Consider the following 17157-nt stretch of genomic DNA (forward strand, 5'->3'; position numbering starts at 1 on the left):
CTAGTGTTCTTTCTCTAATAAATAAAATCTCTAAAAAAAAAAAAAGTCTAAGTACAATAGATTCTTTCTGTAGTTTTGTTAACTCTTGCTTTCTATATCTTGTCTATACCACATATTATGTACAGGAACATAAAAATTACATCATCTTAATCCACTGTTATTTTACCAATATGTTATATCTGTTTTTACCTCTTGTGATGTTTTTTATCTTCAATCCTTTTTTTTTTTAAAGATTTTATTTATTCATTTGACAGAGATCAGAAGTAGGCAGAGAGGCAGGCAAAGAGAAAGGAGGAAGCAGGCTCCCTGCTGAGCCGAAGGAAGAGGTTTTAACCCACTGAGCCACCCAAGTGTCCCCATCTTCAACTCTGTTTTGTCTATACTTGTTACCCTGATTGATTCATATTTCTAAGTTATATCTTTTTCTATTCCTTTATTAGAGCCTCTCTTTACCCTTTTGTTTTAAATATGACTCTTCTAGAAAATATGGTACTAGGTATTTTTAAAAAACCAATCTATGTATCTCTGGCTTTTAATTGGTGAGTTTGGTCCATTTCTGTGTATTATAATTAATATAAAAACTTATTTTGTTTTCTATTTTTCAAGCTTTGATGTATTTTTTCCCATATTTCATTGGACTGGGCAAAATTTTTTGTACTGAATTTGAAAGTTATACTTTATATTTTTATTTTTCTAGTGGTTACTCAGAATTCAATACTACATTTCCCAACCACCAGGTGTGGATATGTAAGTTCTGGCTGATGAAATGCAAGCAGAAGTATGGAACTTTCAGGAGTTTGTAAAAAGGGAAGAGGTAGACCCTTTCCTCCTTGCTTCCTCCTGCTACTTTTTCCAAAATTGGAAACTGGAGCTTCAGTACCTATATGGGCCCATGAAGTGATTTTGAGTGTGCTGTGCTAGACGGTACACAGAAAGTTAAGAGTGTGTCTCCATGATAATGTCCTGATATAGTCCTGGCTACCGACCAGGCTAAAGGCAAAGAAACTTCTTTAAGTTACTGTTATTTGGGATTATTTTTTTTTTTTTTTTTGGTCACGTGCAGCTGCTGGACCTAATACGGCATGGTTCAATTCCAGGAACTGTTTCTTTAATTGTAATTAATCTCTTAGCCTATGGGATGAAGGTCTATCTCCCTTGGTCTACAGACAGTCTGTAGCACTTGGCCTTTCCATCTGGACTTCTTCCACTCTAATTCCCACACACTGTGGATTTCCCCAAAAGTAGAGCCTGGGATGAAGACTTGACTGTAAGTAGTTTACTTCAGGTCCTGGGAAGTAAGGGTCGAGGGAGAATACGAACAAAGGAAGGAAGGTGTAATAGGGCTACTGCAGTCACTACTGTGGTCAGTGGGCCCTTGATCCTACTGGGATCTTCTGAAAAGTGCTCAGAACACTTCCTAGAATTGCTTCCCACCACAGAGAGAGGACACTGGAATATTTACTCACTAGATTCCAAACCTTCTTGGCTAAGAGTTGTCCTTGTGGGTTCTAACTTCACCATGCTTTCGGAAAGAGCAGGCTCCCCATACAGAATTTCCAGTGGCAGAAATTCTAACGAGAGTAGCATGAGACTGAGATGAGATGCTGTCACCGTGAGGTGAGTCTAAGCTTGCACAGAACTGTCCACCACAGCTGCAAACACAATCAGAAATAGGCAAAGGGAATGTGGCAGCAGATACCAGCGGTATCTGCTCTATTGGCCAAGGAGTTTTCGTAGTCGCTATGTAAATTTCCAAAATCTATGAGCTTCCTTCTCATTTCTATGGCAGCTGTAGAGTTGAGTTCTGGAAACGAAGTTGAGTTCTGGAAATGAAGTGTGTAGCTTATGCAAATTCGCCATTTCCTACCCTGAACCAAACTCCCAATTTTAGAAACTCTTTTCTCCCTGAGCTTTTTCACGGTATGTTTTCCTTATCTCTTTGACTGCTCTTTCCCAGTGAATTCCTCCTCCCTATTCTGGTCCTTAAATGCAAGAAGTCCTATGTTTGTGTCTACTCTTTTTTCTTTCACTTTACCATCTCACTGCACTATCTCCTTTTTCTTTGTATCTCATCTACCGCCTAGAAAGGATAACTTTTCCAATCTTTATTTCTAGCCTAGATCTCTCTCCTGACTTCTTAATTCAAATTTATCGCCCCCTACTAGACATGGTCATACAGATTCATCACACAAGTAAGAGAATCTAACATATTAAAAAAAAAGTCTTTTTGTCTTTCTACATCTCAGTAAAAAGCACCTTCACCTACCCTCATCCAAGCCAGAAACTCCAGAAACATCTTTGCTTTCTTCTTCTTCTTTGCTTCTCCTAAGAGCAAAATTGGGTTGCTCTTACCACATCTTTTAGGACTACTCTCTCCTTTCTATTCCCATAGTAAGTAACCTTTATAATCTTGTCTGAGCTTTTTAAAAAATGGTTTCTTGCCTCTAGTTTCTCCCCTTGCCAAATAAAAGGCATATTGTTTATACCAGTGTATAGTTTAATCAAGAAGTTTTACATGGTTTGTTATGAAAGCCCCTATTCTTCCTCTAAAACTCCCAATTTCCTGCTCCACAGAAGGATCTCTTTCAACACCTTGAACAGACTCTTATTATTTACTTGCTTTCTTTAAATAATATTGGGGCACCTGGGTGGCTCAGTGGGTTGGGCCTCTGCCTTCGGTTCAGGTCATGATCTCGGGGTCCTGGGATCGAGCCCCGCATCGGGCTCTCTACTTGGCAGAGAGCCTGTTTCCCCTTCTCTCTCTACCTCCCTCTATGCCTACTTGTGATCTGTCAAATAAATAAAAAATTTAAAAAAAAATGTCCATAATTTCATGTCATGATATTTCTTTTCTAAGCGGTAATAATGTTTCCTCATGACAGATGATGATGATTTAGCCTCTTTCTCTCTCTCTCTCTCACACACGCACACGCACATGCCCTGCCCCCAGTTCCACCACAAATCCATCCACTCATCTTCCCAATATAGCAGCAACAACATAATTTTAATTAGATCTATATTTACATTACTATGGTTATATAGACATATTTTTAGTTGAGCTATGTGTGTATTATGATTACTTGTTCCTACAGAATATTTTATTTTTCTTGGTGTTCCTAACGATCTCATTTGTTTTTTTGTTTTTTGTTTTTTTGGCTTGGTTTTCTTTGTATTTATCACTAGTTCAATGTCAGACTCTCCTATCTTGTAAATCTTCTCAAACACATAGATAATCCATCTATAAGTTTTATCTTCTTGAGAACATCTCTTCTGACCTGCTCCAGTCTAGACAGGTTGGTTGGCTGTTCCAACTTGATGTATAGTTATCCTGGAATTCTGCTTAACCAACATCCTAGGAATTTCCTTCACCTCCCTCTGATGACAGGTTTTCTGATCTGATTCCTTCATCCTTTTTCCCTTTGGTTTACTCCCGGAGGTTTGACGGAGCACTACTTCTGAGAGCTTCTTGAAAGAGTGCAAGGTAGGAGAAATATTCAATACCCCATACATCTGAAATGACTTATCCTCATACTTGACAGTTTCTTTGTACAGAATTCAATTGAAATTATTTTATTTCAGAATTTTAAAGGCATTGCCCCAGTGCCTTCTTACTTCCCATGCTGTTGTAATTCTTAATTCTCTATATGGACTTCTTTTCTTTTTCTCTCATTGGAAACTGTGTAGGATCTTCTCTGAACTCAGTGTTCTGAATTTCACAGTAACATCCACTGGAGTGAATCTATTTTCATTCATTGTTCTGGCACTTAACTGAAAATTCATGTCTCTCAGATCTGTAAAATTATATTGAATTTTAAGTTCAATGATTTCCTCCCTCTGTTCACTCCAATTATTCAAATGTTGGATACACTCGACCAGCCCTCTAATTTTTGAAAAACTTTCCCATTTCTCATCCTTACGTCATTTTTTAACCTAGTCTTGCAGAAAATATTTCAAGTTTATTTTCTATCCTTTCTATGTTGTTTTTCATTTCTGTTACCATATTCTTGATTCCTAAGATTTCGTTTTTGATACCTTAAGTGTGTTTTAAAAATAGAATGCCATTCTTGTTTCACAGATACTGTATCTTTTATCTGAGAATATTAATGATTATTTTTTTAAGTTTCCTTCTCCCTCTATTCCTATCAAGTGCAATTAATTGTTTCTTCCAAGTTTCTTTTTTGTTCTGCCTTTTCTTTTGGTCTCTATCATTAACTCTTCTCAAATTGTTGATGACCCAGCCTCTCGGATCCCATTTACGAGCGGTGCATGAAGGCACTCAGTGGATGCTCCAAGCACGTGTACAGAGCTTGTCAACTAGAGGCTGCACCGTAGGGCTGTCCAGGTTCCCTCTTCAGTATCTTTAGGTCTTTTCTCTTAGACGACTCAGATTCTCCAGAGAGGACTCTACCTATCTTCTTGGAGGCGGAAGGGGAGGGTGATCAGTTTGATGCTTTCATTCTGGGGGCCGAGAAGAGGATGAGGGTTGGGGATGTGTTCGATATATATACAATATCTACCTTCACTTTGCTGTGATTTGAAGCTTGGGATCCAGAGCCGATAGCCAAGAAAGAATTCTTGAGATGTCCTCAGTGCTAAAAGGTGGTTTTAGGGGCACCTGAGTGGCTCAGTAGGTTAAAGCCTCTGCCTTCGGCTCAGGTCATGATTCTGGGGTCCTGGAATCGAGCCCCGCATCGGGCTCTCTGCTCGCAGGGAGTCTGCTTCCCCCTCTCTCTCTGCCTGCCTCTCTGCCTACTTGTGGTCTCTGTCAAATAAATAAATAAAATCTTTAAAAAATAAATAAAATAAAAGTTGGTTTTATTAAAGCACAGGGATGGGACCTGTGGGCAGAAAGAGCTGTAGTGGGGTTGTGAGGAATGGCTGATTTTATACTCTGGAGGTGGGGGAAGTAAAGACAAAGGGAGGTTTCCAGAAGGACTTTCACATATAAAAGGAGACTCACAGAATACTGGAGGCCTAGCTATTATTAGGAAAAGGTCATTTATTACTGTTTTGCAAACCCTCAGTCATGAGACCCTTCAGATGTAGATCAATGGGCCACATGCTTGGAGGATGATGGCTAGCATGGGGGTAGTGATAAAGAAAGTCTCCAAAGGAACTTTTATATATTAAAAAAGACTTACAGGGGCGCCTGGGTGGCTCAGTGGGTTAAAGCCTCTGCCTTCGGCTCAGGTCATGATCCCAGGGTCCTGGGATCAAGTCCCGCATCGGGCTCTCTGCTTGGCGGGGAGCCTGATTCCTCCTCTCTTTCTCTCTGCCTGCCTCTCTGCCTACTTGTGATTTCTGTCTGTCAAATAAATGAATAAAATCTTTAAAAATCTTTAAAAAAAAAAAAAAAAAGACTTACAGGATCCTTGATGTCCAGCTAAGGTTGCCTTTTGTCCTTAGCCAAGTGTTAATATCACAGCAGCTGAGCTCCCAGGGGAAGGTTGCTCTACTGGTTTCATGGATTTGTCAGTGGGCTGTAGGCAGTAAGAAAATTTATTTTTTTCTTTTGCCTTTGATTCCCACATCAACTTTATCTTCTTCTTCCCTTCCACCCCCTATCAATATGGAGCCTCTGATTTTCCCCAGAATTAGATTCTAATCTGAAACCAGAGTGGAAAAAGGGGAGTCAGCCAATCTTGTGCCTTGGGGATGATCTATCTACTTCTAAACAAGTTTTCAATCCATCCTGCTATTTTTAATCCCACTTTTACCTCTATTTCCAGAGGTACTTACTGCTACTAATTTCAGAGTCATTGAGGCTCTATAAATGTATGAATATATCACTTTGGATCTTAGTTTTCTTAATTGCTGCCTTAGGATTCAGCTTTCCTAAGGAACTGTATCAGTTATTCCCTTTACCACTACTTTCCAATTCTCAAAATTTTTTTGCCATTTCCTCTTGTTTGTCCTTTTGGGCTTACATACTGAGAAATCTCTTTATTGTAATTCTAGTAGCATTTAGGAAGGAAATGTTGCTAAATTCAATCTATCTATTTAACCAGAAATCTGCCAAACTTTGGAAGTAGGTGTCATCTAACTCTCTCTCCTCTTTGTTCAACTTCATCCAGACTGAGTTTCAGTTTTGTGGATTTTTCTATGTCCTCGCTGATTAAACTTCGTTCAGTAAAGAATTTAACAAACTCATTCACTCTGAAGTGTAATGAGCGATAGAAATTGGTGTGTTCTCTCTCCTAAGGGTATTTTAATTTTTAGCGGGGACTAAATTTCTCATTTGACTCAAGTCAAAGGGATAAGGAAATAAAATCCTAATTGAGGATTTTCAGGTTCCCATATATAAGTGGCTTAGAGGCTAGAGAAGCCTGTATTATGCTTTTTCAAAACACACTTTGTTTCAGGAGTCCCAACCCTGCCCATGCATAAGGTTGGTGATAATGTTAGTGTCACTACAGACTTTCTAGGATGAGAGGTAAGGGTATCTGTTTAATTATCATTCTAGTCCAACTTGTATGTCTTGGAACCTAGATATCAGAGAGATGAATCATCTTCCTAAATATTGATATTAATCTCGAGCAAAACATTTTTATTACATTCATAATAAGTATACAAAGACAAGCATCATCAAATGCAAACGACTCTAAATAGCCCGCGTTAAACAGACCCTCTTATACAATTAGTGGTTGTAAGGCATTATGAAAATACAAAATACCACATAAATGTATTTATTAGGTCAGGAAGATAATTATGGTTAATAATATGACTAACCACCTCACGCTGTGTGAATAATAAAAAATACGTCCTCTTGGTTGAAGCAGACACCATTAGCCAGAATTTGGTAAGAAGCACGTTTTAATTTTTGGCAAACAGAGAGGATGGCTCCAGCATTCTGGAGATAGGACACACAAAATTAAAGTCACATTTACCTGCTTTGCCAGGATATAAGCAACAAAAACAGAGTAAAAAAGATGAGAAAATTACAGTTCCCACTTTACAATGGTTTTACTTATGATTTTTTTACTTCATGATGGTGCAAGGGTGATAGGCATTGAGTAGAAACCATACTCGGAACTGGATCTGTTCCAGGCCAGTGGTATGCTGTGGGCTACTCTCGTGTTGCTGGCCAGCGGCAGCAACCATGGCTCCCAGGGGGGCCACTCGATCACAGGGGTAATCAACTGATGCACTTAAAATCATTGTGTTCCACTTTCAGTTTTCAATGAGGCACAATGAGGTATTCAGCACTACTATAAAATAGGCTTTGTGCTAGATAATTCTGAACCATCTGCAGTTTAATGTGTTTGTTCTGAGCGCAATTAGGTAGACAGGTAGACTAAGTTGTGATATTCTGTAGGTGAAGTAGATTAAATGCATTTTGACTTAAGATATTTTCAACTTATGATGGAGTTATGGGGACATAACCCCACTGAAGGTCAGGGAAGATGCATCAAGAGTCCTCCTTGGAGAGCCTGGGTGGCTCAGTGAGTTGAGCACCTGCCTTCAGCTCAGGTCCTGACCCCAGGGTCCTGGGATGGAGCTTTGCTCATCAGGGAATCTGCTTCTCCCTCTCCCTCTACCCCTGCTGTCTCTCAATCTTTAAAAAAAAAAAAAAAGTGTTCTCCTTAAACCTTGATTTCTGGCCCTATTGGTTTGTTAAATACTATTTTACTGCTAATAATAATGGTAATAACAAATGCCAGTATTTTCCGTATGTTAATATACGTCCACACAACCTCATGCGGTAGCTGCTTATTCTCCCTCAATTTCGCAGATGAAGAAACTAAAGCACAAAAGAGATTTAAAAACTTGCCATGGTGAGTGGTAACGCAGGGATTTCCATTCAGACCACCCACCTCCAGAGACCAGCTCTTAACACCACTCCACGCTGCAGCTACTTCTCTGCTTTTTTTCTGTTCAACAAACTCAATTACAAATCCTTTTTATCATCACGGGTTATGCAAAGACTGACTCCACCCTCGCCTGATCAAGAAGTTAACGGTCCTTTTGATACAAGACCAATACTAGCCAAAACAAACACAAAGTTCTCCAGGATATGAGCGTTTTTATAACTTGTATCCACCCAACCTAAAAACTTTGCCACCGCCATTGTGCTGCTCCAAAGCTCGGCTGATACACTGTTGCACAGTACTTTCCAGAAGCCGTGGCCCAAGGACTTAGATTGTAGCCCCACTTACCGGTGCTGTGCATTGAGCAGAATTCCTTCAGATTCTGTCCCTCACTGTTGTCCAGTATCGTCTGATAAACAGAACAGAAAACACGACCGTGAACCATGCTCTGCACCCACCAGACAAGTCACACACCATTGACTGAGCCATCTTCCCATTTGTCCATCTGGGGCTTCCTGTTTTAACGGTGAATAATTAACAATTAATAATGTTAACGAGGATAATGATCTATTTTCCAGGTAGCAAAACTATTTCACCAACATTCGTTGATGCGTTCTAATTCTTAGCATTTCAAGGCACGGATCGTTTCCGATTAGGAACACTGTACTGTTTCTTACCGGCCTCCCCAGTCTGCTCTTAAAAGACGACCTCTGCACGTTACACACGAGTAGGGCTACGTTTCCCTACAAAACCCGCCTGTTACTTCCCCCGCAGAAACAAAACCGGGAGGTTGCCGGAGTTTTTCGACCGTGAGGACGACGGTGTCGGAGGCGCCCGGGAGCCGGGAGAGAGCGGCGGCTGCACCCGTCCGGTTCCCGCCCCCCGCGGGCGCGACCTCCCCGCGCCTCTCCCGCCCCCGCGGCGTGCGGCCGGCGCGCCGCTGGGCAGGCCGGGTCGGGGCCTCCCCGGGCCGCGGCGGCGCCCCCTGCAGGCCGCGGCGGGCAGAGCGGGCGGAAGGAACCCGAGGCGGGCTGCCACCGTGTCCGAACCGGAGCCGCAGCCGCCGCCGCCGCCGGAGCGTCGCGGGGCCCCGTGTCGGAGCCGAACGCCCCGCTCGCCGCCCGCCGCGCCCCAGCGCCCGCCGGAGCCGCCGCCGCGCCGCCCGCGCACCCCCGAAGCGGCCGGGCCCGAGCCCGCCTCGGCCCTCTGCTCGTCCTGCCCGCCCCGCACCGGCCTTCACTCTGGAGCGGCCCCGGCAGCCGCAGCAGGGGCGGCGGCGGCGGATCGAGGAGCTCTCCAGGTCGTCCCGGGAGAGGCTGCTGCAGTCCCGGGACAAGATGTTCTCCAAGTTCACCTCCATCCTGCAGCACGCCGTGGAGGCGGTAAGGCCGCGGGCAGCGGGCTCACGACAGGCCGGGGATGGCGGCGGCCTACGCTCCCTGCGGCCTCGGCCCGGGCCTCGGCGGCCGGGATCCCGCGGCGGGGGTGGGGGGGGGCGGCGGGCAGGTCGGGGCGGGCGCTCCGGGGCGCGGCGGGGCCGTCGGGGCGCCCGGGCCAGGCCCCCTCGGCGCTGTCCTGCCCCGGGCGGGCGCGGGCCCCTGTGCGGCTGCGGGAGGGTGGGCGGGCGTGCCCGGGCGGGACGCGCGCTCCGGGCCGGCGCGGGGGTCGTCTGCCTGCGGGAGGGGGGACAGGGGCGCGGAGCACCTGGCGGGGCCGCAGGGCGCACCCCCGGGCTCCGGACCGTTAACCTGCTCCGGGAAAAGGTGGTCAGCGCGCAGCAGGACAAAAGCGACGGCCAGACGTGGCCCGGGCTGGGTTTGGCTCGCGGTCGTGTTGACTGTGGAAGGTGGGGTGGGCAGGAAGGTGCGCCCCGGCTGCGGTCGGAGGGGGCGGCTCTGCAGGACGCCGCCCGCCGGACCCCGTTTCGTAATCCTGCTGGCTTTGCCTCCGCAGGCCTCGAGGCCGAGCTCGGCCGCACCTATTGATTGTTGAGAGACATATGGGAGCTCGGAGGGTCCGGTCGAGCGTGGTCGGGACCCTTCCGAGCCCTCGGCCGGGCGGCGGGACCATCTGTTTCCTTTCTTGCCTTCCCTTCCTGGACTCTACCCTTTGAGGATTTTAGACACCCGCGTAGAGAGACATTCAGATACCCAGACTAGCAGAAGACAAGTAACTACAAAGAAAATGCTGTGCGGCTGTTTTCATAAGAAGTCTAGTTTGCTTTACTCAGGGAGAGCTGCCCACGTTGGAAAATGCATCCTGTGAAAGAAACCTGTACTTTGCTAATTTAAAAAATGTCATTCTTCTTCTGTGTTTAGATTGTGTGCTAGGACACCTTGAAATCCACACAACTTAAACAAAAACAAAAACAAACCCCAGCGGCAATAGAACCATTTTTATGGCCAGATAAAAATAAAATGGATTTTTAGAATGAAGAATGAAAACAAAACTTTAGTACAATGTTTTTTTAAGCGATATGCAGGAAATGCTTAAAAATCATTTAAGCTCTACCACAAGTTCTTGGGAAAACGGGTATCAAATCAAAGAATGTTTTAATGAATGAGGAGCAGTGTTACACATGAAGGAGATGACAGCTTTAGACTTTAGGACAACTTTTAATTTCCCCTTCTTATACAAATTCTACAACTTTATGTTAAAAAAAAGTTAACTAAGATTTATAGAAACACTGGCATTTACAGTTTATATTATTACTTAAATTACCAAGAATCATTTAATTTTAACATTGAGTACAGGTTAATACTGAGATAATTGGGAATACAAAATATATTACATTGTTTACATATTTTACCTATCAGGTTGAGATATACAGAAGTAAGTACTTAGAGAAAGGAAGATAGCTTTCATACTCTCCCAGTAAAGACTCATTTTTATCTTGAGGCTTGTGTTGTCTGTCCTCATTATCTTTTTATAACTATATATGCTAACATCACCCAAACTACCCATGTAAATTGTCTGACTCTGACTCTGTAATATCCAGCTTCTCTACTTGGCTGAGGTGAGAAAAAGTGGATTATATTCATCTGGTACTAGTACCTGATCCATAGCATTTAGAAAACCAACGTTTTTATTGGAGAGTTAGTGTTTTCAGCTGTGATACCTCCCAGTTTACCTTGATAGGAGGTTAAATCCGGGAAAAAAAAAAAAAAAAGTTCACTAACTTTTTCCTTTTTACATTCCTCTTGGAAACCAACTCATAAATAATGATAAAGAAGCCATTCTTGTGGTATTTAAAGAATGTTTTTGCCTAGCACAGGATTGGTTTCCATTTTTTCAGTTCTACTTATTTTCCTGGTATTTTCTTCTATAAACTGCTTTCATCCTTCATCAGTTTCTTTCATTAACTTTTCTCTCTACTCCTTTTAATTTGTGTGCCCAATTAGCATTTTCCTTTTTTCTTTCTTTTTTTTCCCAATTGGCATTTTCTGTCATAGTATTGCAGTTAGCCTAATTTGTCTGGATTTTTCAGAGGTGGGGCATTATCCTATGTGCAGGTGCTGACATGACCTTTTTTCAGTGTTGCTGTTTTCAACTACTTTGATATTATCACTTTATAGGTTTTCTTTGTTCAGTTGGTTCAGCCTTCAAATCTTCAAATTTTTTTTAGGGTCGACCGGATAAACATACTCATTTAAATGAGCTTTACATGTAGACTTGTCCTTATTGTTTAATTAATGGTTTCTCCTCACTTCCTGTTTACTAGTACAAGGAAAAAATATATAAGACTTTCAAGATTAGTATTTGAGTGTTACAGAGCTGATACATTATATTTTGAGCTTAGGAGAGAAATTCATACCTTGATCAAAAATAAAAACTGTAACGTAACTCTTGCTTCCCTTTTCAGAAATGAGTCTTCCCTCGGTCTAGTAATGACTGGACAGTAAGTTTTGCAGTGATCCATTTTGTTAGCCTGTTGCCACATGTCATAAGAGTGAAGTCTTATAGTTAATTCCTAGGTTGGACTAGATCGTGTTAGCACAGTTTCTCCAAAGTACAAGTAGAGCACTTTCCATCTGGTACAATTAAATATTTGTTGAGGGCCTAGTCCTAGGTCATCTGCCAGGGGCTGGTTCTTTTTAAATTTCAGCCAGTTTCACCCTTTGAGGGCAGATTTATTCCAGGAGGATAAGGGAAGAAAGATTTATCTACTTCTAACAAATTAATTCAATGGAAGTCATCCTTCAGAATTTGAGTCTTTTCTTTTCAAATTATGGTTGAGAGTTGATTGTTGAAACTGGCAATTTTTTAAAAGGTCTTCTGCCCTGGGAATCAAAACCTCAAATCAAACATATATAGTGTTTTCTTAAGTGTATCTTTTCTGATGGGATCTCTGACTTTTCATCCTTTAGTCATTCAGCTAATGTTTTATTGAGACCACCACAAAAGAGTGGCACAGTGTGGAGGAAACAGGGCCCTTGTTCATAATGCTTGTGGTCTAATTGGGGGGACAAAAGAAATACATTAAAAATTAAACTGCACAAGAGTAGGCCTAGTCCCTAGAGCCATCCAGAACAGGGTTTCAGTCCTGCGGCTGTCCCTTCCTTCTACACAGGACAAGTTACTTAATCTTTGTACATTTCAGTTTCCTCACTGTAAAGTGGAAATAATTATACCCACCTTGTGGGCTTATTGTGAAAATTAAAATGAGTTAATACATATGAAGTTAATACATACAAAGTGCCTAGTGCAGTGCCTGGTACATTGTAAGTGCTTTATAAATGTCAACTGTTGTTATTAATTTTTGGATGATTGTTCAGTCATTGAGTTCTGTGGGGGCAAGCAGTTAGGGTTGGGGGACTTGGAGAAGGCCCTCTGGAGGAAGGGGACTTGAGCTGGACTTGAAAGAGGCTGGGCAGATAGGTGGGGTCTTAGGGAAGTTGGAAGGAAGTATGTTTGAAGATCAGTGCATGAAATGTTCAAGATACAGGTGAGAGAGAGAGCAGGTGGGGCTTACGTGGCGGACGTGGTATGGCTCTTCTCTGAATTACTGCTCTAGGTCCTTCTGTGTGGTCGGCCTTCTGGAGAAAGACGTTATGGGTTTCTAGTTAGAAGCAGTGTTTCCCATTGGGTGAGGCAGTTAACTGGCTTTGGATCTTAATAGGAGTTTGGGGAAAATCAGAGTTTATTGGAAGATCATTTAAGACCCAGTAGGAATTGTCAACTTTGCAGTGCTGTGCCTGGCACATAGCTACTCACTAAATGACAGCAATTTCTGTGTTGTTGGATTATTCACTCGGTGAGTATTACTGAACCCTTACTCTGTGCCATGAATTGGAAACCAACGGGGAAGTCAGTGATGGAAAAGACAACATGATCCCCGCCCTTTTTGAGTTCACAGACAAGTGGAGGAGATCAGCAATGACAAATGTGGGATAAGGGCTAAGGGAGAGTGAGCAGGGGGGAGGGGGTGCCACAGACTTTGTGGAAAGAACTGGATCTTCGGCAAGAAGTCTGGCAAGGCTTCCCAGAGAGAGCCCTGCCCAAGGTAGGCACTCAGGTCCAGTTTGGGTTGGGAGTGTGATTGCATGCATTTCCAAAAATTTCATTTCGGTTTTGTAAAAACTTAAACGAGAATCCCCTCATGCTGATTCACACACCACCTCATCCTTTTTTTAATTTTTACCCATCGCATGAATGTATATTTTATGCAATGATAAAAACAGGCAATTTGCATGTTAGAATTAGTATGAAAGACAATTTTAGTAGGAAGTTTTGCATAAATAAGGAAGTTTATTCATGTTTGAACAAGATTTTTACTAAGTTGTTAGCAATTTGGAACATCTCACTGTATATTTAAATAGGTTTCTTATTTAAATCAAACTCCTGGAAGAGAGGTATTCACAGGTAAGCAACACCGTCCTGCTTTGAATTGGACTGTAACAGCCAAGGTCCCAACACAAATCCTGTACCATCTCTGACCTAGTGACTTGACTTGGAAATGGAGTTAAGTCCCACAGGTAAAATAATCTGGAGCAAGGATGCTGTAATTCCCTACAGACCAAGGAGATACCCTTGGAAAAAATTAGCAAATCGAAATATTTAGACTTAAGAATTTAGGTACTTTTTTTTAAAAAAAAACACCAGTCTGCATTTGGGTTTATCCCAATTGTTAATCCATTTAATTATTTAACTATATAAAGATGGTGTATTAAAAAAAGGTCCAAAAAAACCAAGAGAATTTTGACATATAAGACAATCCTAAAAACAAATAGCTGATAAACAAACAAACAAACAAACAAGAAAACACTTTTTTAATCTAAAAGGTTTGGGAAGATGGTTCTATCTGCCTAAGATAACTTCTAATTTTCTTTCTAATTTTTTTCCTCAGTGTCTCCCTAGTAAGTTCTCTGTCCATGTTCTTCTGGAAGGATACTAATCCCAAATGTTCCTAACTCCTTTGTTAAAGATCTTAAAGTCTTTTTAGAAATTTCATAGCACTCCACTTGGAAATGAGGTGGATACTTAGAATCTCTTAATCCAGTATGATTCAGAGCTGTGCACACAGGAGGTCATGAGAGCTAGCACTGAAGCGTTGGTGATTGCCACCCAGTGTTGAGGTCCACTACTTTCCTAAGGACATTTCATATGGATTGAAGCACGCAAGATGTCTGTGACCCGTGTTTATAAGTTGCCCAGTAGCTTTGAGATTGTTTTATTAGGATTTCAGACTTTGAGGTCTCTCTTTAAGGACACCAAGAAATCAAAATGGAACAGTTAGAAGGATTGGCATAACATGATCTCTCGGATCATCAGTTCAGATGAAGTGTCTGGAAATGAAAGATGACGGTGCCATGCTTTAGGTTTCCAGAATAGGAACCTACTTGTTTTTAAGTAAGCTGGGTCAGTTGTGAACTTTCTGACCAAAATTTATAGGGAGTAGTAGGACTGGGGGGAGCATTCTCTCTCTCTCTCCCTCCCTCTGCTGAAGGAGAAGACAGTGTTGTGGAAGGTGTATCTGGGTCGTTAGCTGTCTGTTTAATACATCTGAAATACCTGGCCGGTTGGCTATGAGATGGCTGAAGGCATAGAATTTTGGTCTTAAAATTTTTGAAGTAAATTTTAAAGCTGAAACGTAAGACATTTTGGCTTTGTGGAATTTAAATTGATAATGTCTTGTTCCCATAGGTATTTTGCTGAAAATATGCACTGCCTAATCCAGGCTTTAAAAAGAAAAGGTTTACATCTGTATGTCACTGAAAGTAGGGGACAGTTTTAATCAGATTACAGGGTTGACTTTGGTGTATGTTGTTGTAATGGTGACGTGTAACTAATTACATAGCAACTTTTTACTGTTTTGCATTTCAAAGTCCTAGGTACAAAGATCCCCGGTTACTGATAATTTCATTTTACTGATAATTTAAATGGGATTTTGCATCTTTTCATTTAACACTGATACTTTTGAAACCATATGTAGTTACCAGTTTCTGGGAGGAAGAGAATAGTTCTGGTCCTTGTAGTTTAATAATAATATTGATAAATATCTTTTTCTTCGTTCTTAATAAATCATTTTTACTTTCTTGATTTTGACCCCTTTTGTTTCTCTTCGATATCTGACATATAGAATCAAATTAATGCTCATCCCTTATTTTTATGCCGCTTTTGTATTATTAGTATTAGTATTTGTATTGTATTATTAGTAAGACAAATACAGAGTTATACTTTATGGGAAACATTTAATGCCATTTTCTTAATTGTTGTGGTTTTTTTGTGTGTGTGTGTGTTTGTGTAGCTTGCACCTTCTCTTCCTTTACAAGAAGATTTTGTTTATCACTGGAAGGCAATTACCCATTACTACATAGAGACTTCGGGTAAGAAACAAAGCTAATGTTAATTGAACACAATTTATGAAATACTAAAATCTATTTCAGATTAGTTTTCAAAGTTATTTTATATTTAAATTTATAAACAAGTTCTTTTACTTTTAATTCCTCTTTTAGATTCATTTTAAAAACGTTATCTGTTGAGCACCTGCTATGTGTAGGCAGTGTTCCAGGCACTGGGCGATAGAAGAGTAAATCAGACCAAATCCCTGTCCTAATAGAGCTTACATCTTGACGACAGAGAAGCGAGCACTAAATGGACACATCCACATAGTGTGTCAGATGGCAGGTGCTAAGGGGGAAATGAGGCAGGCTAAGGGGATAGAAGCGCACACATGAGGAGAAGGGGGGCAGTTGGCTATTGTAAGTTAGAGAAAACCTCATGGCTGGAGCAAACTTCTCAGTTGGAATCTGAAGGAAAGAGGAAGCAAGCCTGGGGGGTTGGTTTCAGGAAGAGGACGTAGCGCAGAAGCCCTGGGGCTGGAGCGTCCAGCATGCTTGGCATATTCTAGAAACTGCAAGGAAGCCGGTTTGGCTAAAGGAATGTAAACAAGGAGAAAAGTGTGAGGAGGTGACATCAGATGGGAGCTGGGTACAGTCACAGAGGGCCTTGTAAGCTATCATGAGAGCTTTGGCTCTAACTCTGAGGTGGGAAGCCATAGAGGGTTTTGAGCAGCATGTAACATTATCTGTTTTAAAGGGACCACTTTAGCTTCTGTGAAAAAAAAAATGAGATTGGAAGAATGCAGAGGTGAAGCTGTAAACTGTTAGGGGACTATTGCAGTGGTCCAAGCAATGATGGTGGCTCAAACCAGGATGGAGCTGGTAAGATGAGATTGTATTTTAGGTGTATTTTGCAGAAAGCTTTGTTGACAGATTGGATGTTGGGTATGAGAGACTGAGTCGAGGAAACTCCAAAGTTTTGGGCTTAGGCAGTTGGAAAATAGCAAAGCTACTTACCAGGACAGGAGGCTGCAGGAGGAACAGGTTTGTAAGAGTATTCTGGGCATGTTAAATTTGAGATGCCAACTATAATGTCCAATTGGATGTGGTGAGGAGACAGTTGGAGATAGGAATCTGGAATTTAAGGTGGAGTTCTAAACCAGAGATGTGAAATTGCAGTCATCGTATGTAAGAAAGATTTAAAGTCATGAGACTGGATGAGATGTTCTAGGGAGTGAGGATGGATGGAAGAGGGTTGTTCAGAAATGGAGCCCTTGGGCCCAATGTTCAGAAATTGGGATGATGAAAACAATAGCAAAGGAAACCACTTTTGCTAATGGGGTAGAAGACAGCCAAGAGAGATGGTGTCCCAGAAGCTAGAGGAAGAGGAGAGAGAGGGGTTCATTGTGTCCAATGATGCTGATGTCAGGTTAATACTGAGAAAGGATCTTTGGACTTAGCCACAAGGAGCTCAGTAGTGGACTTGGTAAGAACCATTTTAATGGCAAGAAGAGAGAGAAAACCTGAGCATAGTACATTTAAGAGAAAATGGGCAGAGAACATGTATG

The 17157-nt window shown here is 41.9% G+C and overlaps 2 protein-coding genes across 6 annotated transcripts in view; one reads left to right on the forward strand and one right to left on the reverse strand.

Annotated features, from left to right (window-relative positions):
* LOC309860031 (uncharacterized protein) overlaps positions 1 to 15499 on the reverse strand; it is a gene marked incomplete at its 5' end in the record, with an annotated part of 32089 nt that extends 16590 nt beyond the window's left edge. The window contains 3 exons of one of the 5 annotated variants that reach the window (XM_082721505.1): positions 6521 to 7555; positions 8157 to 8217; positions 8486 to 9168. In XM_082721505.1, coding sequence (XP_082577631.1) covers positions 8542 to 9168 — 627 coding nt within the window. In that variant the 3' untranslated portion in view covers positions 6521 to 7555; positions 8157 to 8217; positions 8486 to 8541. Of the gene's footprint in view, positions 1 to 6520; positions 7556 to 8156; positions 8324 to 8485; positions 9299 to 9512 lie in introns of those variants that run through there. The other 4 variants (XR_014309101.1, XR_014309102.1, XR_014309103.1 and 1 more) reach the window with 4 other exon arrangements.
* Positions 8814 to 17157, forward strand: part of FHIP2A (FHF complex subunit HOOK interacting protein 2A) — a 35068-nt gene continuing 26724 nt past the window's right edge. Inside the window, exons 1-2 of the mRNA XM_082721496.1 lie at positions 8814 to 9190; positions 15556 to 15634. Of these exons, the coding sequence (XP_082577622.1) occupies positions 9146 to 9190; positions 15556 to 15634 (124 nt within the window). The 5' untranslated portion in view covers positions 8814 to 9145. The remainder of the gene's footprint in view (positions 9191 to 15555; positions 15635 to 17157) is intronic.

This window comes from Mustela nivalis (genome assembly GCF_964662115.1).
Source record: "Mustela nivalis genome assembly, chromosome: 2".
NCBI classification, from domain to species: domain Eukaryota; kingdom Metazoa; phylum Chordata; class Mammalia; order Carnivora; family Mustelidae; genus Mustela; species Mustela nivalis.